General features: G+C 37.5%; 1 protein-coding gene across 3 annotated transcripts in view; it reads right to left on the bottom strand.

Annotated features, from left to right (window-relative positions):
- Positions 1 to 22,493, bottom strand: part of IFT88 (intraflagellar transport 88) — a 135,651-nt gene that overhangs the window by 63,905 nt on the left and 49,253 nt on the right. For 2 of the 3 annotated variants that reach the window (XM_055317336.1, XM_055317334.1), the window contains exons 14-16: positions 21,292 to 21,378; positions 6,410 to 6,509; positions 1,065 to 1,151 (exon numbers count right to left, since the gene is read on the bottom strand). In XM_055317336.1, coding sequence (XP_055173311.1) covers positions 1,065 to 1,151; positions 6,410 to 6,509; positions 21,292 to 21,378 — 274 coding nt within the window. The remainder of the gene's footprint in view (positions 1 to 1,064; positions 1,152 to 6,409; positions 6,510 to 21,291; positions 21,379 to 22,493) is intronic. The other variant, XM_055317335.1, reaches the window with a different exon arrangement.

Raw genomic sequence — 22,493 nt, 5'->3', positions numbered from 1 at the left:
TAGGTCCTAACTAAGGACTTTAGGGGGCACTGGTCACATATGCTCTGCTGGATTTCTCACCCATTAAGGACCAGTGACTGTTAGGTACTTCTATCTCACCCCTTTTGAGTAAGAGTATCTGTCCCACTTATCCTATTCTTATCTCACCATAGGATGTTAAATCTATAAGGGAATGGTGTGTTTTTCTGTTCCTTTGGATCAAGAGGCCCTGCACCTGAGAAAGCTCCATCTCTATCTAGATCTCATGCAACCAATGGGCCTATGAGCCTGGTGCCATGACTAGTGAGACTATGGGTCTCCTTGGAAGGGAATTTCTCAAACACTCATTATCTACATTCGTTTATTGTTCTCTACTTTCAACCAACCTTCCTTTCTTCTTTCCTTAGGCTACCTGCATGTCGCCTTTGTTCCAAATTAAGAAAGCACCCTTTAGTGAGCTTCCAAGCTTTTGGTATTCCCTATGACTGGGATTCAGCAGATGCTCAAAGTATGTTTCTTATAGATGACACTGTACCTAAATCATTTAATCTTTACTACTTTCTTTACTACTAACACTTGAGCTGAAATCAAGAGTCATATGCCTGGGTGGCTTAGCTGGTTAGGCATACGACTCTTGATTTCAGCTTAAGTCATGATCTCAGAGTCATGACATCAGGCCCTGTGTGGGACTCCACACTGCCGGGTTGGGGGGTGCTGTGTGTGTGCCTGCTTAAGATTCTTTCTCTCCCTCTGCCTCCTCTCTGCTCTCTCTCAAATAAACAAAACGAAACAAAAACCGTCTAGCCCATCTTCCAGATCTACATTCTATAATTCTCTGAGTGATGCTTAACCGCCATAATTTTTCTCCCTTCCTTCTACTTCTGAGATAGTCTTCTTCCTCATGTCCACAAACTTGATGCCCGGCCCAGAACTTGTCATGAGCAGACCCTCTAGACACCTCATTCTGCTAACAATCTGCAGCAGTCTTCTTTGGAACCTCTCTCTAGGCATGCTCTTTAGGCAGAAATTTAGCAACATAAAAACACATTATCATGTCTTAGTTATTAAAAAAAACCCAGACTTACCAAATAATACAGAAATGAGAGATTGGTTGCAGCTGCACTTTTCACTCTACTGTCCTTTTTCTCAAACATTTTTAAGGTCTCTACAGCCTAGAAATGAAATATCTGGAAGTTACTACCATTGTAATATGTCAGTATTCAGTCTTAAGGTTGGGGTAAAGATCAGTGTATCTAGAGCCTAAAGGAAAGACACAAAGGGATGGATTAATATGTTTAAGAAATAGATGACAAAATGAGAATTTAATTTGAAAATTAAAATTTATAAAAAAAGAATTTTAAAAACCCTAAGAACAAATAACTGAAGTGAAGAACACAACAGATGGGTTTAACAGCAGACTATATTAGCTGGAGAGAGTAGTAAATATTGGGCCTTGTGAGTCTTATGACACAGTTCATTTTTTTTTTCACAGTTTAGTTTTTATCTTGCATAATGGGGTGTCAGTGAGTTTTTACCTAAGAAACACAATCAAATTTGCTCTTTATAAAATAATTCTAGAATTTCTGCTTCTGGTTATCGGAGACCAGCCTATAGAAGACCATTCTACAGAGAACAATTAGAAAAGATATTAAAAATATCTTTTGAAGGCACTGGAGACCTACTGAGGGCAATCAGAATCTGAATGTCAACCTTCCAGAAAATGTTCAGACTAAATAAGCAAAGCAAAAAAAGAAGCTAAGAAAAGGTCTCTGGAAAGAACATAAGAGATATATGGAAACATAATGAAAAGGTCTAATAGAAATGTAACTGGAGTTCCAGAGAATGGTCAAGAATCTTCCACAACTGATGACAGAAACTAATTCTGAAAGTATTACAAAAAATTGTCTTAAGTAGGTCCAAATATAATTATATTCTCAAACCATGAGAAATGAAAGTGCATTTTTAACCATTTGGCAGGTCTGAGATAATCCTAACCAAACAAGACATTTGGGATGGTCAACCACCTTGTATGAAACGTGAGTACTCAACCCAGCAATGCCTGAGAAATAACAGAAAAAAAAAAAAAAGTAGAAAAAGGCAATGGGTTTTCCTCCCTTCCTTCAAAATACATTTACTGAATAGAAAATGCTTGGCTTCTTGGCACCTCCTGATCTTGGGGAGAGTTGAGTCCAACCAAAAATCCTGCATTAACTTTTTTTTTTAATTTTTATTTATTTATGATAGTCAGAGAGAGAGAGAGAGAGAGAGAGAGAGAGAGAGAGAGGCAGAGACACAGGCAGAGGGAGAAGCAGGCTCCATGCACCAGGAGCCCGACGTGGGATTCGATCCCGGGTCTCCAGGATCGCGCCCTGGGCCAAAGGCAGGCGCCAAACTGCTGCGCCACCCAGGGATCCCCTTGCATTAACTTTTATAATGGTCAAGAGCTGCTGCCATTGAAAATATCTAACGAATCTGTGTCATGCAAGTGTTTGACCTCAAATGAGGGACCTCAAATGAAGAACCATTAAGTGTACTGACTCAATTTTTTTAAAAGATAAAAGATTTTAAAATACTAGATTCTACATATATTGGTTATAAGTAATTATTCTTTTCAAGGGTTTTTGCTTATTTTAAAGAAAACCATTGGAAGTTTCTAGGCTAATAGTTTATAATTCTACAGAGTAAACCCTGGAAAAAATAAGATCCCAACATCATATGCTCACTCTTGAGATTCTCTATCTCACTTACTTTCTTAGAAGGATCTTTGACAGAATTGCCAAGAAGTTCCTAAAACATACCTTAGAAATTATTGCTGCTTACATTGTTCATTCATCCTGTAGAAGTTATCTCATTGACTCTTTACATAACCGCCATGGCTATTAATGTAAAAGTCAGTGCTGTTTTGAATCTCTAAGTTTTTTAAGACTGCATTTCACTTTGAATAAGAATTGACATGTTTTAATCTTTACCATTAGAGTGTGTCACAACCAATGTATGTGCTAATTTAAAACAACATTCATTTAAAGAGTTATTTATTTGAGAGAGAGAGAGAGAGAGAGAGAGAGAGAGAGAGAGAGCGCACGAGTCAGGGGAGGGGCAACGGGAGAGGGAGAGAAAAACCCTCAAGCAGATCCGCTGCGCATGGAGATGGAGATTGTAACCTGAGTGAAAACCAAGAGTCAGCCACTCAACCAACTGAGGCACCCAAGCACCCCAAACTTTGCAACATTCATTTAAAAATATCTGAGGGAGGGGGATGGGGTAACTGGGTGATGGGCACTGAGGAGGGCACTTGATGGGATGAGTACTGGGTGTTATACTGTACGTTGGCAAACTGAATTTAAATTAAAAAATGTAAAAAAAAAACCCAATGTACACTAATTAAAAATACTTTATTGTTAAAAATCACTAAAATTTTTTTTAAATAGTCAAAAAAATCTGAGAGAATAAAACATATTTTGTACTTTAATTTTCAAAACTATAAATTGTTCTAGAAAAGCTAAAGAACAGTCTCAAGATTTCTAGCTTTGAGACGGGCTGCTTTCATAACTGTTTTTTTTTTTTTAAAGATTTTATTTATTCATGAGAGACAGAAAGAGAGAGAGTCAGACATAGGCAGAGGGTTAAGTTGGCTCCCCATGGGGAGCCCAATGCAGGACTCGATCCCTACTAAGGGATCACACCCTGAACCAAAGGTAGATGCTCATCCACTGAACCACCCAGGCGTCCCTCATAACTGTTCTTTACATGTTCTATGAATTCATAGCCAATATTTCGTTTTTTAAAAATAAAATATTATACATCAATTCATTTACAAGTGAAACTGATAAAAGTACACCTAATAAAATTAAATTCAGTTATAATAGCAAAACAAATAATGAAAAAAACATTCTTAGTTTGGGTTGTGTTTCTCCCCTGCCCCTCCAAACAATTATGAAAATAGAGCTATCTCCATTTTGGGTTTCTTTCCAGACTGATGCCATCTAGCTACTGGTTTCTGCATTCCACTGCATCTGTCCATACACTATCACTGGCCTTCAGACCACACTACTTCATTTCATCCACCTTTGGCTTTTCAGTGGATTCCTTTTCTATTACAAAGGTGACTACAAAACACTATCATCACAAAGGTTCATACTCTGAGACTTCAGCATCTTTACTTAGCCATAGAATTATAACCTCATATAAGAGGGTGTATATTTTTCTCTTTTACTTTGAATTGTAAACAAAGTAGTCCTTATCAAATGATCATTGGGAGTCATGTCAACCCAATCCCCTTTAACCTAACAGTGCTCCTTTCAACTAAGGTTGTATTATACCCACCTCATCATACTTACAATATACAAATAAAAGAAACACAAAGTCAAAGCAGCAATGTTGAAAAGAAAGCAGAAATTATATTTTTAGACATAGGTAAACTAACTGAAATCTTGAAAATGCAAATAGAACATAAAATATTTTAAATGAGGATAGCTAGGAAAGCAGTAAACAATAAGATTTGGGTTAAATGAATTTTAAAAAGAAGAAGTCATAGTTTATCCTTTAATGGATAGTTTTAAAACATAAACTATGGTAATATATTGTTAAATCTTTCTAAAAAGACCATTTAAAAATATAGTATCAAACTGGCAAATACGGTTTTCTCTATTTTGTCACCTATAACAGTACTTACCATACACATAGAAAATTTTTTTTTTTGTGCATAGATGACTTTGGAAAGATAATAAAGACCAATTTGTCTGACTTCACTTCCACTGGAAAAAGCATTATAACAGTTATAGAGTTATTATTGGCATTTTAAATGACCATGAGTGTGATGATCAAATGACACGACAGACATAAAGGTACTCTGAAAGTCTTTCTAGGGCTTTACAAATGCCAAAAAAAGATTAAGCATACTAAATGCATATACACAATGGAACCAGTCTATGGGGCTGCATCATATAATGATTGTATGAACCCTGGGGCTGCATCTCCCCCCTCTTCTAGACAGAGTCATTTCTATTGTCTCCCAGACTAAAGGAAGGTCCCTAGGTAAGAAGAAAAACTGAAAATGTAGGCTTGGGATAGAATGCAGGAAAAATAACATAGTGTCCTCTGGCCCTTGCTCTCTGGGCCTAAACGTGGGAGGGGCTGAGTTTTTGTTTTTGTTTTTTAAGATTTAAGATTAAGATAAGAGGGAGAGAGAGAGTGAGCGAGAGGTAGAGACATAGGCAGAAGAAGCAGTCTCCATGCATGGAGCCTGATGAGGGACTCGATCCCGGGACTCCGGGATCACACCCTGAGCTGAAGGCAAATGCCCAACCACTGAACCACCCAGGCATTCCGAGGGGCTGAGTTTTCTAATTGCGGGCACATATAACACTAATCATTGGCTTTATAACCAGGATATCAAGTTTTATTCTGTTTATTCTCTTCTGTTATTGCCACTTCCATTCTTCCTTTTCAAAGCTGTCTATTCTTCTATGTCTTGTTACAACTATGTCTCATTTGAGACAGACTACTGAAGGTGGAGTACCTACCCATTCCATTGTGACCCAAGGTAGCAAGGTAACAGTGGTACCAGCAAGAGATCCTGGAGGATTCTGAAACTGTGCTTAGCAATGGGACCCTTTTATGCCCAATGCAATGTTAATGAGTAAACCAAATATATACAAAACAGGTAACAGGAAAGCTACTCGGGTGAGAACAGCAGATGAAAGCATCAGGCTACTAGATGGGCTCCTAGCCTTCCTTGATTCTAAAAAATCTTAGGGCTTTAGGGAACAGTTTGAAAACTAGGGGAGGGCAGCCCTGGTGGCTAAGTGGTTTAGTGCCACCTTCAGCCCAGGGTGTGATCCTGGAGACCTGGGATCAAGTCCCGAGTTGGGCTCCCTGCATGGAGCCTGCTTCTCCCTCTGCCTGTGTCTCTGCCTCTCTCTCTCTCTCTGTCTCTCATGAATAAATAAATAAAATCTTAAAGAAAAAGAAAACTCTGAGGGAAAATTGATCTTTAGACTAGAATATGGTTTAGTAATTTTTTTAAATTTTTATTTATTTATGATAGTCACACAGAGAGAAAGAGAGAGAGGGGCAGAGACATAGGCAGAGAGAGAAGCAGGCTCCATGCACCGGGAGCCCGACATGGGATTCGATCCCGGGTCTCCAGGATCGCGCCCCGGGCCAAAGGCAGGCGCTAAACTGCTGCGCCACCCAGGGATCCCTGGTTTAGTAATTTAAGAACCATGCTTTACATGATAAGTATTTACATAGGGACAAACAGGTCAAAATTAAAGTAATACTATATTATTGGAAACTATGTTAAGACAAGTAAAAATATCACTCAATTTCAGAATAATCACAGATAACTATATTCTAGAAAAAGTTTCCCAACATTATTGCTTTGACCAGTTAACATATAAACGTTTATTTAAAACTTTAAAAAACTTACTTGGTTAAAGTCCTTTTGTCTCAAATATGTAATTGCTTTGTTTATTTCCAGATCATTTGCTAGCTCTACATATTGAGAAGCTTTCACAACTTCAACACACCTATAATGCAAAGCATAAAAAAAAGCTACTTTATTTTGTCTCTGCATATTTATGTTGTTGTTGGTTTCCTTATGATTTTTTAAAAAAAATTTTTAGTGCTCCTCGTGCTATCTAAGGTTAAGCACTTGATTTCTTCCAATGCAGGTAGTAAGTTACTGAATTCTTCAGATCTAAACTAATTTTCTTATCTAACTTTTCTTTAGATTATTGTCACTTATAATTATTTATGGTATTTTAAATAAAATCAGTCCCATTTTTTAAATTAACTCCTAAACAATTTCAATTTGTAACAGGCAAAAGTATTTCTCTCTATATATTTTCATCTTAAATGTTATGATGGTGAAAAAAATTCAATAGAACTTGTAGAATATGTTTAAGTTTTGTGTCCAACTTGAATGGACTATCATAGATCTGTTCCCCAACGCACACAGAACATTTGTTTTTAACTATATATCAGGCACTGCACTAATTCCTTTATATGCATTATCACATTTGATCCTCACAACAACCCTGAAAGATAGGCATGATCTCTGTTTTATACACAGGAGAGTGAGAGATCTGAATCACACACCCAGAAAACTGTCAAATAAAAATTTGAACCCAATTTTTCTGATACCAAAACCCACTGCACCAAGACTTTTCTTCAAATTGAGGTCAACTGAAACCAGTAGTTAATCATGACGCTTACTTAAAAAAAAAGAAGAGAAAAAATATCAAAGGGCATCATACCTAATAAGGACAAGTGTTGTTCATGGATCCCATGTTTCAAAAATATTTAAAATCCACTGGCTTAGACAAAGAAATACATATTTTTTAAGACTTTATTTATTGGGATCCCTGGGTGGCGCAGTGGTTTGGCGCCTGTCTTTGGCCCGGGGCACGATCCTGGAGACCCGGGATCGAATCCCACATCAGGCTCCCGGTGCATGGAGCCTGCTTCTCCCTCTGCCTGTGTCTCTGCCTCTTTCTCTCTCTCTCTGTGACTGTCATAAATAAAAAAAAAAAAAAAAAAAAAGAAAGAAAAAAAAAGACTTTATTTATTTATTCATGAGGAACCGAGAGAGAGAGAGAGATTGGCAAGACACAGGCAGAGGGAGAAGCAGGCTCCATGCAGGGAGCCCGACATGGGACTTGATCCCGGGTCTCCAGGATCACACCCTGGGCTGATGGTGGTGCTAAACCACTGAGCCACCCAGGCTGCCCAACAAAGAAATATTTTTTAAAGATTTATTTATTTATTTGACAGAGTGCATGAACATGGTGGGGAGGGGCATAGGGAGAGGGAGAATCTCAAGCCGGCTCCCAATGGAATGTGGAGCCCGATGTAGGTCTTCATCTCACTACCCTGAGATCAAGACCTGAGCTGAAATCAAGAGTTGGATGCTTAACGGACTGAGCCACCCAGGCACCGCTGACCTGGACAAATATTTTTAGAACATTATAGCAGAAGATCCTTTTCTTAAGGTAGAATCTTTTATTTTATCCTTGACTTAGAAAACAGTCTCTCTGCTTGTGGAGGGAAAGAGGACAGGAAGCCCTGCCTGCACAGTACCCCCTTTGAATGGCCCTTTGTCCCCAGCCCTACCCCCAACAAAGTAGCCTATAGATATGGCTAATGAGACTGGTTTAGATTCACTACCCCTGCATTCTTATATTCCTTTATAATTGTTCTTGATTTATTTATTCATCAGAGACAGAGAGAGAGAGGCAGAGACATAGGCAGAGGGACAAGCAGGTTTCCCCATGAGGAGCCCAATGTGGGACTCAATCCCAGGACCCTGGGATCATGCCCTGAGCTGAAGGCAGCCACTCAACCACTGAGTCACCAGGCATTCCCCCTTTATAACACTCCTTACACAGATATTAATTTGCTGGTCTGCTACCTTGTAAGAGCATGAACCACATTTTGTTGATTCTTTTTGTCCCTGTACCAAATATAGTATCTGACATCTAGAAGACATTCAATAAATGTTTGCTGAATGCATTGGTGTATCAGTGGTTTCTAGGTCATTCTCTTGGAGCCCTTGCTCCAAGTCTCATGACCTTGGGGGTCACAGGATCAAGCCTCCTACCAGGCTCCGTGCTCAGTTGGGGGTCTGCTTAAAATTCTCTCTCTCCCTCTGCCCCCCCCTATTGGCACTTGCTCACTCTCTCTCTCTCCCTCAAAAAATAAATCCTTAGAATAAAAATTTCATCCTTCTCATTAACATGGATGTAAAAATTCTCAGCTAAAGATTAGTAAATCAAATCTAGTGATATTGTAAAATGATAACATATCACTATCAAGTAGAATTAATTCCAGATGATTTAATATTCAAAAATTAATCTTATGAGTTTTTGATAGATGGATTTTCATAAAAACTCTTAGCTAACCAGAAACAAAGGACACATTCCTTAATATGATAAAGAGTTATTTACAGAATCCTATAGCAAGCATCATATTTAATTACAGGCTGTGGGAAGCTTTACCCTGTGAGATCAGGAATAAAACAAAAATGCCTATTCTATCACTACTTCTATTCTGACTGAACTGGACATCAAAGCCAGGGCAAAGAAGCAAGAAAACAAATGAAAAGAAACATAAAGATTGGGCAGAAAGCAAGAAAACTGTCATTATCTGCAAATGGCATAAATGTGTACATAGATAATCCAAAAGAATCTAGAGAGGACTATCTGAATTAATAAGTAAACTTATTAAGGTCAATGTATCCAATTTAGATCAATATCTAAAATTCAAATATATGTCTATATGCTAGAAAATCACAACTAGAAAGTGACAATTTAAAACTATGCCCTATCCATCAAAAACATCACACATGTAGGAATAAATGTAAAAAAAAAGGCATGCAGCTCTCTAGACTTAAAACTAAAACATATTTGAAAGGAATTAAGAAGACCTAAAAGGAGGAATGTATTGTACTACAGATTTGAAAAGTGAACTTTTTTTTTTTTAAGATTTTATATATTTATTCATGAGAGACACAGAGAAAAAGGTAGAGACACCGGCGGAGGGAGAAGCAGGCTCCCTGCAGGGAACCTGATGTGGAATGAGATCCCAGGTCTCCGGAACCATGCCCTGAACCTGAATTAAAGGCAGACGCTCAACCGCTGAGCCACCCAGGTGTCCCAGTGCCTGTTGGCTCCAGTGGCCACCGGTGGCTCCTACAAACCTAGATCCCTGGCCCAACAGGCAAAGCAGGCTCCAGTGGTTTCATTGAATCTCCAGGTTCCCAGCAAGCTCCCATGACTGTAGCCCCAAATTCCAAACCATCTCAATTATCAGTTCAGCCCCCAGGGCCCCAGGTTCAAGGCAAGCTCCCATGGACCCAGGTTCTTAGTCCATCCAAATGCCATAATGACCTCTGCAAATCCAACCTCCATGCCATCCCCTGAGGGCTCCAGGTTACAGGCCAATTCCTGCAGTTCCAGACTCCAGATTGGCTCTCACAAAACCAGGCTCCCAGCCTGTTTCAGTACCAAACTAGCCTCTGTGGACCTAGATACTAGGCCTACCCTAGTGGTCCTCAATACCTGGTTGGTACCTGGAAATCTAGGATCCAGGTCTGCCTACACAGAACAAGTCCCCTAGCCCATCACTACAGATTCAAGTACCAAGCACACTCCAGTGAACTCAGGATTCAGGTCCACACTGTGGCCTAGGCGCCAGGCTGATCCTCACATACTCAAGCACTATGCTTGCCCACCTACTAACCCAGGCACTAGACCTGTCCACTCAAGACTTCACCAGATGGTCCACCCACAATCTCTGGACAGGCTGATTGGTGAAGGGCTTTGCCTGATAAAGCCAGTCTGTAAAGGCTGGAAGAGGTGCCTACTTTCTCAAATATACAGATATCAACACAAAGACACAAGGATCATGAATAATCAATAAAATATATTACCACCAAGGGAAACTAATGAAATTCTAAGGATGCTAAAAAAAGGGAAGTATATGAATTGTCTGACAAAGAATTTAGAATAATCCTCTTTAAAAAGTTTAGTCAACTTTAGACAATAGATAACTAAATGAAACTAGAAAAATAATACATGAATAAATTGAGAAGTTCCATAAAGAACTAGAAACCACAAAAAAAAGAGAAATCAGAGTTGAAAACACAACTAAACTGAAGAACTTGTAAAAAAGTTTCAACAGACTTGACCAAACAAAAGAAAGATATAGTGAATTACTAGACACATCATTTGAAATTATCTCATCAGAAGAGTAGAAAAATAAAAGAATGAAAGAAGCCTATGTGAATTGTGGGATAGCATTAAAAGAAACAACTTATACATCATTGGAGTCCGAGGAGAAGAAACAGAGAAAGGAGAAGAAAGCTTATTTAAGGAATAATGGTTGAGGGCAGCCCGGGTGGCTCAGTGGTGTAGTGCTGCCTTCAGCCCAGGGTGTGATCCTGGAGACCTGGGATCAAGTCCCATGTTGGGCTCCCTGCATGGAGCCTGCTTCTCCCTCTGCCTGTGTCTCTGCCTCTCTCTCTCTCTCTCTGTCTCTCATGAATAAATAAAAATAAAATCTTAAAAAAAAAAAAAAAAAGGAATAATGGTTGAGAACTTCCCAAATCTGGTGAGAAATTAGACATTCAAGTTTATGAAGCTAAAAAAAAAAAAAAAAAAAAGAAAGTTTATGAAGCTAACAGGTAACCCCAATATTTCAACACAAAACAATCTTCCTCAAGACACACTATAACAAAATAATGTCTAAAATAAAAGATAAGGGGATCCCTGGGTGGCCTGCTTCTCCCTCTGCCTGTGTCTCTGCCTCTCTCTCTCTCTCTGTGTGTCTATCATAAATAAATAAATAAATCTTTAAAAAATAAAATAAATAAAATAAAATAAAATAAAATAAAATAAAATAAAATATAAAGAGAGGAGTCCCTGGGTGGCTCAGTCATTTGGGAATCTGCCTTCGGCTTGGGTCATAATCCCAAGGTTCTGGGATCCAGCTCCACACTGGGCTCCCTTTTTCTCCCTCTGCCCCTTCTCCTGCTCATGCTTTCTGTCCCTCTCTTTCTCTCTCTCAAATAAATAAATAAAATCTTCTAAAAAATAAAAGATAAAAGAGAATTTTAAAATCAGCAAGAGAATAAAATTCCTCACATATAAAGGAACCCCTATGAAACTACTAGCAGATTTCTTAGCAGAAACCCTGTAGGCCAGAAGAGAGTGGGATGATCTATTCAAAGTGCCCAAAGAAAAAAGCTATCAACCAAGAATACTTAACCTGGCAAAATTTTCTTTCAGAAATGAAAGAAAGAGACTTTCCCCAAACAAAAGCTAAGAGAATTCATCACCACTAAACCTGCCATATAAGAAATGCTGAAAGGAGTTCAAGATGAAGTGAAAGGATGCTAATCAGTAATATGAAAATATATTGTTAAAGTTAACTAACCAAATTTGGAATACTGTAATATTATAATACAAAGATGTGTTAATCACTCAATTAAAAACTATAAAGGACAAAAGTATTAAAAATAACTATGGCTACAATGTTAGTGAGTATACAATATTTAAAAAGGTAAATACACATACAATATAAAAAGAGGTAAAATTATAGATTAAAATATAAGAGTAGAGTTTTTGTATGCAGCTGAAGTTGTCATTAACTTGAGGCTATTATAACAAAATATTTTATATAAACAAAAATCTACAGTAGATACACAAGAGATGGAGAGAAGAGAAAGCATACCACTATGAGAAAACCATCAATTCAAAAAAAGAAAAACAGCAAAAGAAAAAACAAGAGAACTACAAAACAGCCAGAAAATAATAAGATGACATTAGTACCTGTCAGTAATTAATATTATTAAACAAGTATTCAATTATTAAGTTAATAATTATTAAACTTAATAATCACCTATCAATATTCTTACCTATCGATAATTACTTTAAATGTAATTGGATTAAATTCTCCAATCAAAAGCAGAGAGTGTCTGAATACATGAAAAACAAGTCCCAACTATACAAGAGACTCATTTCAGCTTTAAGTAGACACACAGGCTCAAAGTGAAGGGAAAGAAATAGTCCTTAAAAAGAAAAAACCAAGGGATCCTTGGGTGGCGCAGCGGTTTAGCGCCTGCCTTTGGCCCGGGGCGCGATCCTGGAGGCCCGGGATCGAATCCCACATCGAGCTCCCGGTGCATGGAGCCTGCTTCTCCATCTGCCTATGTCTCTGCCTCTCTCTCTCTCTGTGTGACTATCATAAAAAAAAAAAACAAAAAAAAAAAAAAAACAAGGAAATACATTAAAAAAAAAAAAAAGAAAAAACCAAGATCTATACCTATATTAGATTAAATTGCCCTTAAGTCAAAACTGTCACAAAAGACAAAGAAGGTCATTATTTAATGATAAAGAGATCTTTCATCAAAAAGATAGAATAATATATATATGCATTCAGTATCACAGCACTTAATTAAGCAAATATTAACAGATGTGAGAGAAGTAGGCAGCAATACAATAATAGTTGGGGATTTCAGTACCCCACTTTTAACAATGAATAGATCGTTCAGACAAAAAACCAGTAAGAAAACACTGGACTTGATACATATGTTAGACCAAATGGGTATATAAAACATTTTCTCTAACAACCTCAAAATACACATTCTTAAGCACACAGAAGAAATTCCCCAGGATAGATTATATGTTAGGTCACAAAACAAACATGGCAAGTGTAAGAAGATTGAAATTATACTTAAGTATCTTTTCCAATAATGGTATGAAACTAGAAATCAATAATAAGAGAAAAATTAGAAGATTCACAACATGCAGAAATTAAAAATCACACTCCTGAATAATCAGTGGGTCAAGTAAGGTATCAAAGGGAAATTTAAAAAAATACCTTGAAACAAATGGAAATAAAACATACTAAGAGTATGCAGCAAAAGCAGTTCTGAGAGAAAAGTTTATAGTAGTAAGTACCTATGCTAAGAAAAAAAAAATCATAAACAACCTAACTGAATATCTCAAGGAACTAAAAAAAGAACTATGTTAAAAATTAGTAGTAAGAAGTAACAAAGATCAGAGCAGAAATAAATGAAAGAAACTACAAAAACAATAGAAAAGATTAACAAAATTAAGAGCTGATTTTCTTAAAAGAGTGTAAAAAATGATAAATCTTTAGCTGGACTATATAAGGAAAAAAGAAAGATGAAAATAAATTCAGAAATGAAAACTGGAGAACTAGAAGAAAACATAGGTGAAAAGTTCTTTGACATGGATATTGGCACCGATTTTTTAGATATGATACCCAAAGCAGAAGCAGTAAAATAAAAAATAAACAAGAGGGACTACATCAAACTAAAAAGTTTCTTATAGCAAAAGAAACTACAAAAAAAAAAAAAATAGAAAAGAAAGAAGGAAAAGGCAACCCATAGAATAGGAGAAAATATTTGTAAATCACATATGAACATATCTTGAAGATACTGTGGATTCAGTTCCAGACTCCTGCAATAAAGTGAATATTGCAAAACCATAAGTCAAATGAATTTTTTTTGATTTCCTAGTGCATATAAAAGTTGTTTACACTACACTGTAGTCCATGAAGTGTGAAATAGCATTATGTCTAAAAAAATGTACATAACTTAATGAAAAATACGTTTTTTTTTTTTTTAATGCCAATCATCATCTGAGCTTTCAGCAGGTTGTAATCACTGCTCACAGATCACCGTGATGAATAAAATAATAATGTAGGACTTCCGGGGAGGATGGCAAAGTAGGAAGACCCTAGGCTCATCTTGTCCCATGGATACATAACACCCACATTAGTGTAAATTACCTAGAAAATAGCCCAAAGACTGGCAGAACAAATTCCACAACTAAAAGTAGAGAAGAGGCCACACTGAAGAGGGTAAAATGGGCAGATGTGCCATTGGGAACTAAATGGGACTTCAGGCTTGGAGAGAGGAGAGAAACAGACCTTCATACTGGGGAGCCGGCCTGGGAAAAATGAATTTCCCTAACATCTGTCTTTGAGAACCAGAGGGGCTGAATTTTATGAGTTCTTAACAACCAGTGGGATTTAAAATCTGGAATTAAAAAAAAATTAACAGGCTTAGCTCTGGGAGAGCCTATGAACACGAGGAAACTGAGTACCCACCCTTAAGGAGACAGCACCACAAACAGCTTGTGGAATACAACATAGAAACAGCAGTTTGAAAGGTACCTGGGGCATATGGGAGGAAGTTATTTACTAGTCTCAGAGTGTATCACAGAGGGACAGAAATCCCTGGGGAACTCCTCCAGGAATAAAGGAACTGGCAGGTGACATTTTCCTCCCCTGCCCCCCAGTATAAAGACATGTCTACCTACAGGTCTTGCTTTCTAATTTATCAGCACTATTGCCCCCATCCTCACCTGTTGTGCTTCCACCAGTCCACCCCTCCAGACAGCCTGCCTTACTTAGCCTAGGTACATCAGGGCCTCTCCTGCAGAGGCAGTACTGCAGCCCCACCAGCCTGTGATGTGCATTAGCAGATCTGTCTTCTTCAACACACTCCTGGTCAGAATCCATATAAGGCAGTGCCACAGGCCTGGCAGTGTGCAAGTCCGATTCCAAAGCAACTCTTGCCATGGACAGAGGGCAACCATATATATAAGCCATACCAGTGAGATGGCAGCCCCAGTGGTGGGTCTGAGCACAGGTTCTGCAAACCAATGGAAGCTTCTCAGGGACAAGACAGGGCAAGCACCCTGCAGTCCGGTGCTACTGCATCTCTGGCAAATGCCTGGTCCAACCCAACTGAAGCCCAAGGCATCTGTGGACTGGCCCACTGAACCACAGGGATAAATACAGCCCACGACAGGCAGAGAGAGCCCTACCCATGCCTGACTCGAGGCAAATGAAGCAGAGCCACAGCAGCAGGGTGCACACACCATACACAGGAGACACTCTGAAGCTGCAGGTTCTGGTAAACAGGGGACACTGCACAGCAGGACCTCTTCTTCATAAGGCCAGTACTCTGAAGAGCAGGGGATGTAGCTGACTTTCCTGACACACACACACACACACACACACAGACACAGTTAGACAAACTGAGGAGACAGAAGAATGTATCCCAAATCAAAGAACAGGGCAAAACCACAGCAAGAGATCTAAATAAAACAGAGATGTGGGATTCCTGGGTGGCTCAGCAGTTAAGTGCCTGCCTTCAGCCCAGGGCATGATTCTGGAGATCCAGGATCAAATCCCACGTCAGGCTCACTGCATGGAGCCTGCTTCTCCCTCTGCCTATGTCTCTGCCTCTCTCTCTCTCTCTCATGAATAAATAAATAAAATATTTAAAAAAAAACAGAGATGTAACATGCCTGATAGAAAATTTAAAGTAATGATCAAAAAGATACTTACTGGACTTAGGATAAGAGTAGAGGAAATAAGTGAGACTCTAAACAATAAGATGAAAAACAACCTCCCTCAATTATTATGTATCTTGGTGTGGACCTCCTTGGATTCATTTTGTAGGGGAATCTTTGTGCCTCCTGAACCTGAATTTCTGTTTCCTTCCCCAGATTCAGGAAGTTTTCAGCCATTATTAGTTTAAATAAATTTCTGCCTCCAGTTCTCTCTCTTGTGCTTCTGGGATCCCTATAATGCCAAGGTTGTTACGCTTGATGGTGTCACTGAATTCCTTAAAGTCTGTTCTTTTTTTAAAAAAATATTTTATTTATTTACTTATGAGAGACACAAAGAGAAAGGCAGAGACATAGGCAGAGGGAGAAGCAGGTTCCCCAGAGGGAGCCCGATGGGGGACTTGATCCCAGGACCCCAGGATCACAATCTGAACCAAAGGCAGATGTTCAACCAATGAGCCACCCAGGTGCTCTGGAATTTTCCCTAAGAAAACCTACAAATGGCTAACAGGTACCTCACAAAATGTTCAGTAGCACATTCAAATCAAAACCTCAATGACATATCATCTTCATGTTAGATGTAATATTATCAAAATGATGAGACGTGAGTGTTGGAGAAAAAGGAGCTCTTGTGTACTGTAGGTGGAAATATAAACTGGTGTAGCCACTCTGGAAAACAGTATGGAAGTTTCTCAAAAAATTAAAAAGAGAACTACCATAAGATCTGGGTATACAGCTGCAGGAAGTGAAATCTCTAACTCAAAGAGATATTTGCACCTCACATTCATTATAGCATTATTCACAAAAACCAAGAAATGTAAACAATTTAAGTGTCCAGAACAGATAATGGACAAAGAAAATGTGACATACACAGACACACGCACACAAAATTGTATTATTTAGCCATAAAACAAAGGAAATGCTGCCTTTTGAGACAGCATAAATGAACTTCAAGGGCATTATGCTATGTGAAATAAATCAGATAGAGAAAGACAAACAATGCATATTCTCACTCATATGAAAAACCTAAAATAGAAATAGAGAGTAGAATGGTGATACCAGGGGCTGAGAGGTAAGGGAGATAGGAAGATGTTGGTTAAAGGGCAGAAATTTTTAGGAATAAGTAAGTTTTGGGATTTAGTGTATAAAATGGTGACTATAACAATGCTGTATTATATACTTAAAAAGTTAAGTAAAAAATCTTAGCAGCACAATTTTAAAAAGATAATTATGTGAGCGGATGGAGGTGTTAACTAACTTTACTATGGTAATCATTTTATGATACATATTTCAAACCACCACACTGTACACCTTACATCTGCATATATTAAATGTCAATGATATCTCATAAACATGGGGAAAATGCTGAGCTTGGATAAAACAATATGTGAGTGCAAATCTGGAAACTCAGTAAAAGAATGGGTCTTCTACTTAGATTCCTTCATTCATTATATCAGTATCCACACCAAAAATCTCCTAAAATCTATCTTTAACATAAATGTGAATATGTTCACTTTCATAGTTCACAGTAGTTGTTTGTGAATAATTCTTAAGTGAATCTACCATTTTTCTAATACAAGGTTATCATTTAACAGTAGAGACATATTCAAGAAAAAACATACACCTAGGTAAAAGTAAAATGGTACTCGAGTAGAACCACTTAGTCTGGTTTGATCTCAAGTCTAACATGACAAAAGCAATGACTTTTGATGAGTTAAAACATTAATTTAGTGGAAGATGTTAAATTGGTTGACGTTTGATAAATGTTCAAAATTTCACTCAATTGCTAGCTTGCAAAGACACAATTATAATCATACTTTTGAAAATGTAAAAACATGAAAAATTAATATGTACTCCTAGTAAACCTTAAGATAATTCAGGTTAGACTTAGTAATAGTAAATAAGTAATATATACTACTCAGTAAATGACAGATAAACAAACAGTTCATTTATTGAGAGGTAGCTTCCCCCCCACCCCCCCAATGAAGGAGTTCTTTGGTTAGAACCATGGTTTGATGCCCACAGAAAGGGATATAGTGATTCTGTTGTACGATAACAGTAGTCAAAACAAAGTGGAGTACTGTGTACACATTTTAAGGGACTCATTTATAAACTAGGCAGGCAACTAGTTAGGTAGGTAGAAAACCAGTCATTTTAGAAAAACACACTATATCTGAAATGAATAAAGAAACTGGGACTGTTTATCTGAAAAGAAAAAAAAAACTCTGAAGAAAGTCCTTTCATCACTATTGGCACCAATTGGCAAAACTTCAGATTCAAAACAGCAGCAGACATATGAATTTATCTCTCTGTGAGCAAATACAACTTCTGGAAGAATGAGAAAGTGCTGGTTTATAAAGCAGAGAAAAGGAAGCTTCCTTTTCCACTAAGAAATAAGCAGTGGAGGAGTGAATTTCCTGTCCCACTGAATCCAGGTGAGATTGGGGTTCAGGGATGGGAAATGAGGGGCTGAGCTGAGAAGATGCCTGAATCAACATGCCTGCCTACAGGGCTCTTACGGAATCACTGAGTACTCCACCTCTACATGCAACAAAGCTCATAGACTCCCCTTACCCAAACAACCAGAAACAATGAAAGTGCTCTTCTAAATATAAAACAAAAATGTACTGACAAAATAATTAAATGGAAGGACTGGATGAGAAAGTCGAGAAAGTCTCCCAGAAAGCAAAGCAAAGCAAACTGAAAAATATAAAAGAAAGATAAGTGATAAGAAGGTCCAAAAACCAACTAATAGAAATTTGTTTATATATATATAATTTATATTACATATAAATGTAAATATGTGTGTGTATATATATATATATAAAGATTTTTTTTATTCATGAGAGACACAGAGAGAGAGAGTGAGAGAGAGGCAGGGACACAGGCAGGGGGAGAAGCAGGTTCCATGCAGGTAGCCTGACGTGGGACTCAATCCTGATTCTCCAGGAACAAGCCCTGGGCCGAAGGCAGCGCTAAACCACTGAGCCACCCAGGCTGCCCCGAACTAATAGAAATTTATGAGTAGAGAAGAAGCAAGTAAATTATCAAGGAAATAATAATACTATTTCCGCAAATTGAAAAGAAACAACAGATTACAAATTGAGGAGTCTATTGAGTGCTTAGGAGGAAGACAGGAAAAAAGACAAAGATGCCATTATGAAATTTCAGAATAACACAGCTACAGAGGGAATTCTAAAAATCATCAGAAAGAAAACATAGGTCACCTACAAATAACAAAGATGAAACTAGAGTATTAGACTTCTAATTAATAATGCTAGCTTGTTAGCAATGAAGAAATGCTTTTAAACTTCTAAAAGAAAGTTACAAGTTAGAATTTAAAATTTTTTACCTGATCAAATAAATGCCCAATCAGGAATGAAAACAGAATTAGATGTTTATAGATGTACACAAAACGATCTTAAGGGGGTAAATTAAGAATGAGATTAAGAGAAAAATAAAGAAAATGTTAAACAAGAAGAAAAATCAAAACCAGAAGAGAAAGGACAGTAACCCCGAAGATGACATTTAATATTAGGCCAAGACAGTAACCTTCATATAGAAACTGAAGCAAGAGAACGAGATTCCGTAAGGGAGAACTCCAAGAAAAACCTGAATCTGCAACAGAAGCAAAGAATGCAAAAAAAGAGAGCCAGGCAACTGAAAATATCAATAAAAACAAAACATCAAGAATCAACTGTGAAGCCACTAGTACTTAAATCAGGGAAACAATGTATCTCAAGAAATAGAATGGACAGGGGATCCCTGGGTGGCTAAGCGGTTTGGCGCCTGCCTTCGGCCCAAGGGTGATCCTGGAGTCCCGGGACCGAGTCTCACATCAGGCTCCCTGCATGGAGCCTGCTTCTCCCTCTGCTTCTGTCTCTGCCTCTCTCTCTCTGTCTCTCTCTCTCTCTCTCTCTGTGTCTCTCATGAATAAATAAATAAAATCTCTACAAATAGAATGGACTCCAAGGAATAAAAAGAATGGGTATGCAGCTGAAAAATGGTAATATAGTAAAGAAGACAGAAATTATGTCTAGTAAGAAGAAACATAGAAAGTACTTAGAAAATAAGAAAATAAAACCCAAGTGCATTGCTACAGAGAACAGACTGGTAGTTGCCAGGAATGGGGGATAAGGAAAGGGACAAAATGCATGAAGGGGATGAAGTACACACTTCGGGGCACCTAGGTGGTGCAGTGGTTGAGCGTCTGCCTTCGGCTCAGGGCGTGATCCCAGGGTCCTGGGGTGGAGTCCTACATCAGGCTCCCTGTGGGGAGCCTGCTTCTCCCTCTGCCTCTCTCTGTGTCTCTCAAGAATTAAAAAAACAGAATACAAACTTCTAGTTATAGAATAAATAAGATATGGGATATAATGTATACCATACTGATGGTTAACAATACAGTATTGCATGTTTGAAAGTTGCTAAGACATCTTAAAAGTTCTCATCACACACACACAAAAAGTTCTCATCACAAAAAAAATTTGTAACTATGTACGGTAACAAATGTTAACTAGACTTATTGTGATTATTTTGCAATATATACAAATATCAAATCGTTATATGCTTGAAATTGATATGTCACATGTAAATTATATCTCAATAAAAAACAAAAAAGAACAAAAAGAAAACTAAGATAGATAACTCTTCTGTATTTGACTTTATAACTGTACAATAAGATTCTGTAAGGTATCATACTGAAGAGATCATAGACTCAGTCTATGTTTGCTTGAAATATCACAGAAAAAAGTTCCACAAGGGGCAACTTTGGGTTCAGTACAAAGAAGATTTTTCTACCTTTAAAGATGTTCAGAAACAAAACAAATGAATTGAATACCAGAAGACTCCAAGCAAAAATTAAATGTACGTGATGCTACAGAAGGGATTCCTGTCCTGGGCGGAAGTAAGAATCAAATTCATTACTCATTCAACAAATGATCTAAGATTTTTCCAACTCTTAAAAAAAAAAAAAGATTTTTCCAACTCTAATAAAACTTTTCACTTCTATTTAGGAAGTACATTACATCAGGAGACAACAGACCCTTTAGGTAGGAGAGCTATTGCTTGGGATAGAAAGTTTTAGTACTACTGACAAACTTAAGGTAGAAAAAGGAGAAAATGAGAAAAATACAGTAAAATGAAAGAGAATACAGGTTAGAATTTATACAGTGGAAGTAATTATGTATTCTTATATTAAATGGTAGCATACTTGTCGTAGTAGTTAAGAAATAATATAAGCAATAAGAAAAATACATTAGAACTTTTAGAATGTCCTACATTGATTTTACCACACAATATTATTTGTCTGGTAAGTAGAAGTCAATACTAATAATTACTCACTTTTCTAATAAAAGGCTAAGTCAATAAAGTATAAATTATGAAAACAACATATCCATCCAGTTATATTGAATTTCTCTCTTACCAATCATAACCTACAGCAAAAGATGTTTCAATTACAGGAGCAATGAGTTTTGCGGCTGTCATGATATATTTTTCTGCCATGGCTTTCCTACATCAAACAAACAAAAAAGTTTTATTGAGAAACATGAGAAGAGGAGTTTGGATTTTTGTTAAGTATAAACATTACCTATCAAAGCTAACACACCATGAAAGTCTACTAAATGGTGGACAGTTACACTAGAAACTTGTTGGTAAGTCAGGCTAACAATCATGGCTAGGAAATGGGATTAGCAAGCCACCACTGCCATCTAGATCAACAGTTCATTTTTTTTCAGTTTATGCTGACAAATGGAAAAAAAAAAGAAACACTGGAGAAATAAAGCTCTGCATCTGAAGTTACATAACCTACACTGTCTATGGACCTGAAAGGGTAAAAATGAAGAATAGTGCATAGTAAACAGTAAAACTGAATTACTACATGTTTCCATTGATTTGTCTAATCCTTGGAATTTCTCTCTTAAATGGAATCATAGAATATATAGTCTTTTGTGACTGACTTCTCTCACTTATCATGATAATGCTTGTAGTGTTTATATGTATTGTAGCATGTATCGGCACATTGTTCCTTTTTACGGCTAAATAATATTCTGTCATATGGACAGACCATATGTTATTACTTATCCATTCATCAGCTGTGGACACTTGGATTGTTCCCACTTTTTGGATATTATGAATGCGGCTGCTATGAATATTTGTGTATAAGTTATTGTGTCAACATATGCTCTAATTTCTCTGGGGTGTATACCTAGGAGGGAAACTGCTAGGTTAAGTGTGAGGAACCTTTGTTGGGAAACCTTTGGAGGAACTTCCAAACTGTTTTCTAAAGTGGTTATATCATTTTACATTCCTGCCACCAGCATACAAGATTTCAATTTCTCCACATCCTCACCAACATTTGTTATTATCTGTCTTCTTGGTTACAGTCATACAAGTGGGTAAGAATTGGTATCTCATTGTGGTTTTCAGTTGCATTTTCCTAAGAAGTATAGAAGTTAAGCATCTTTTCATGTGCTTATTGGGCATTCACATATCTATTTTGAAGAAGTATCTATTCAGATCCTTTGTATGCTTTTAATTGGGTTGCTGGCCTTTTTATTACTGAACTGGAAGAGTTCTTTATATATTGGAGAAATAAGTCCCGCCTTGGATACATGTTAGCAATTT

Source organism: Nyctereutes procyonoides, unplaced genomic scaffold (assembly GCF_905146905.1).
Source record: "Nyctereutes procyonoides isolate TBG_1078 unplaced genomic scaffold, NYPRO_anot_genome, whole genome shotgun sequence".
Lineage (NCBI taxonomy): Eukaryota > Metazoa > Chordata > Mammalia > Carnivora > Canidae > Nyctereutes > Nyctereutes procyonoides.
This window is presented reverse-complemented; position numbering and strand designations above follow the sequence as displayed.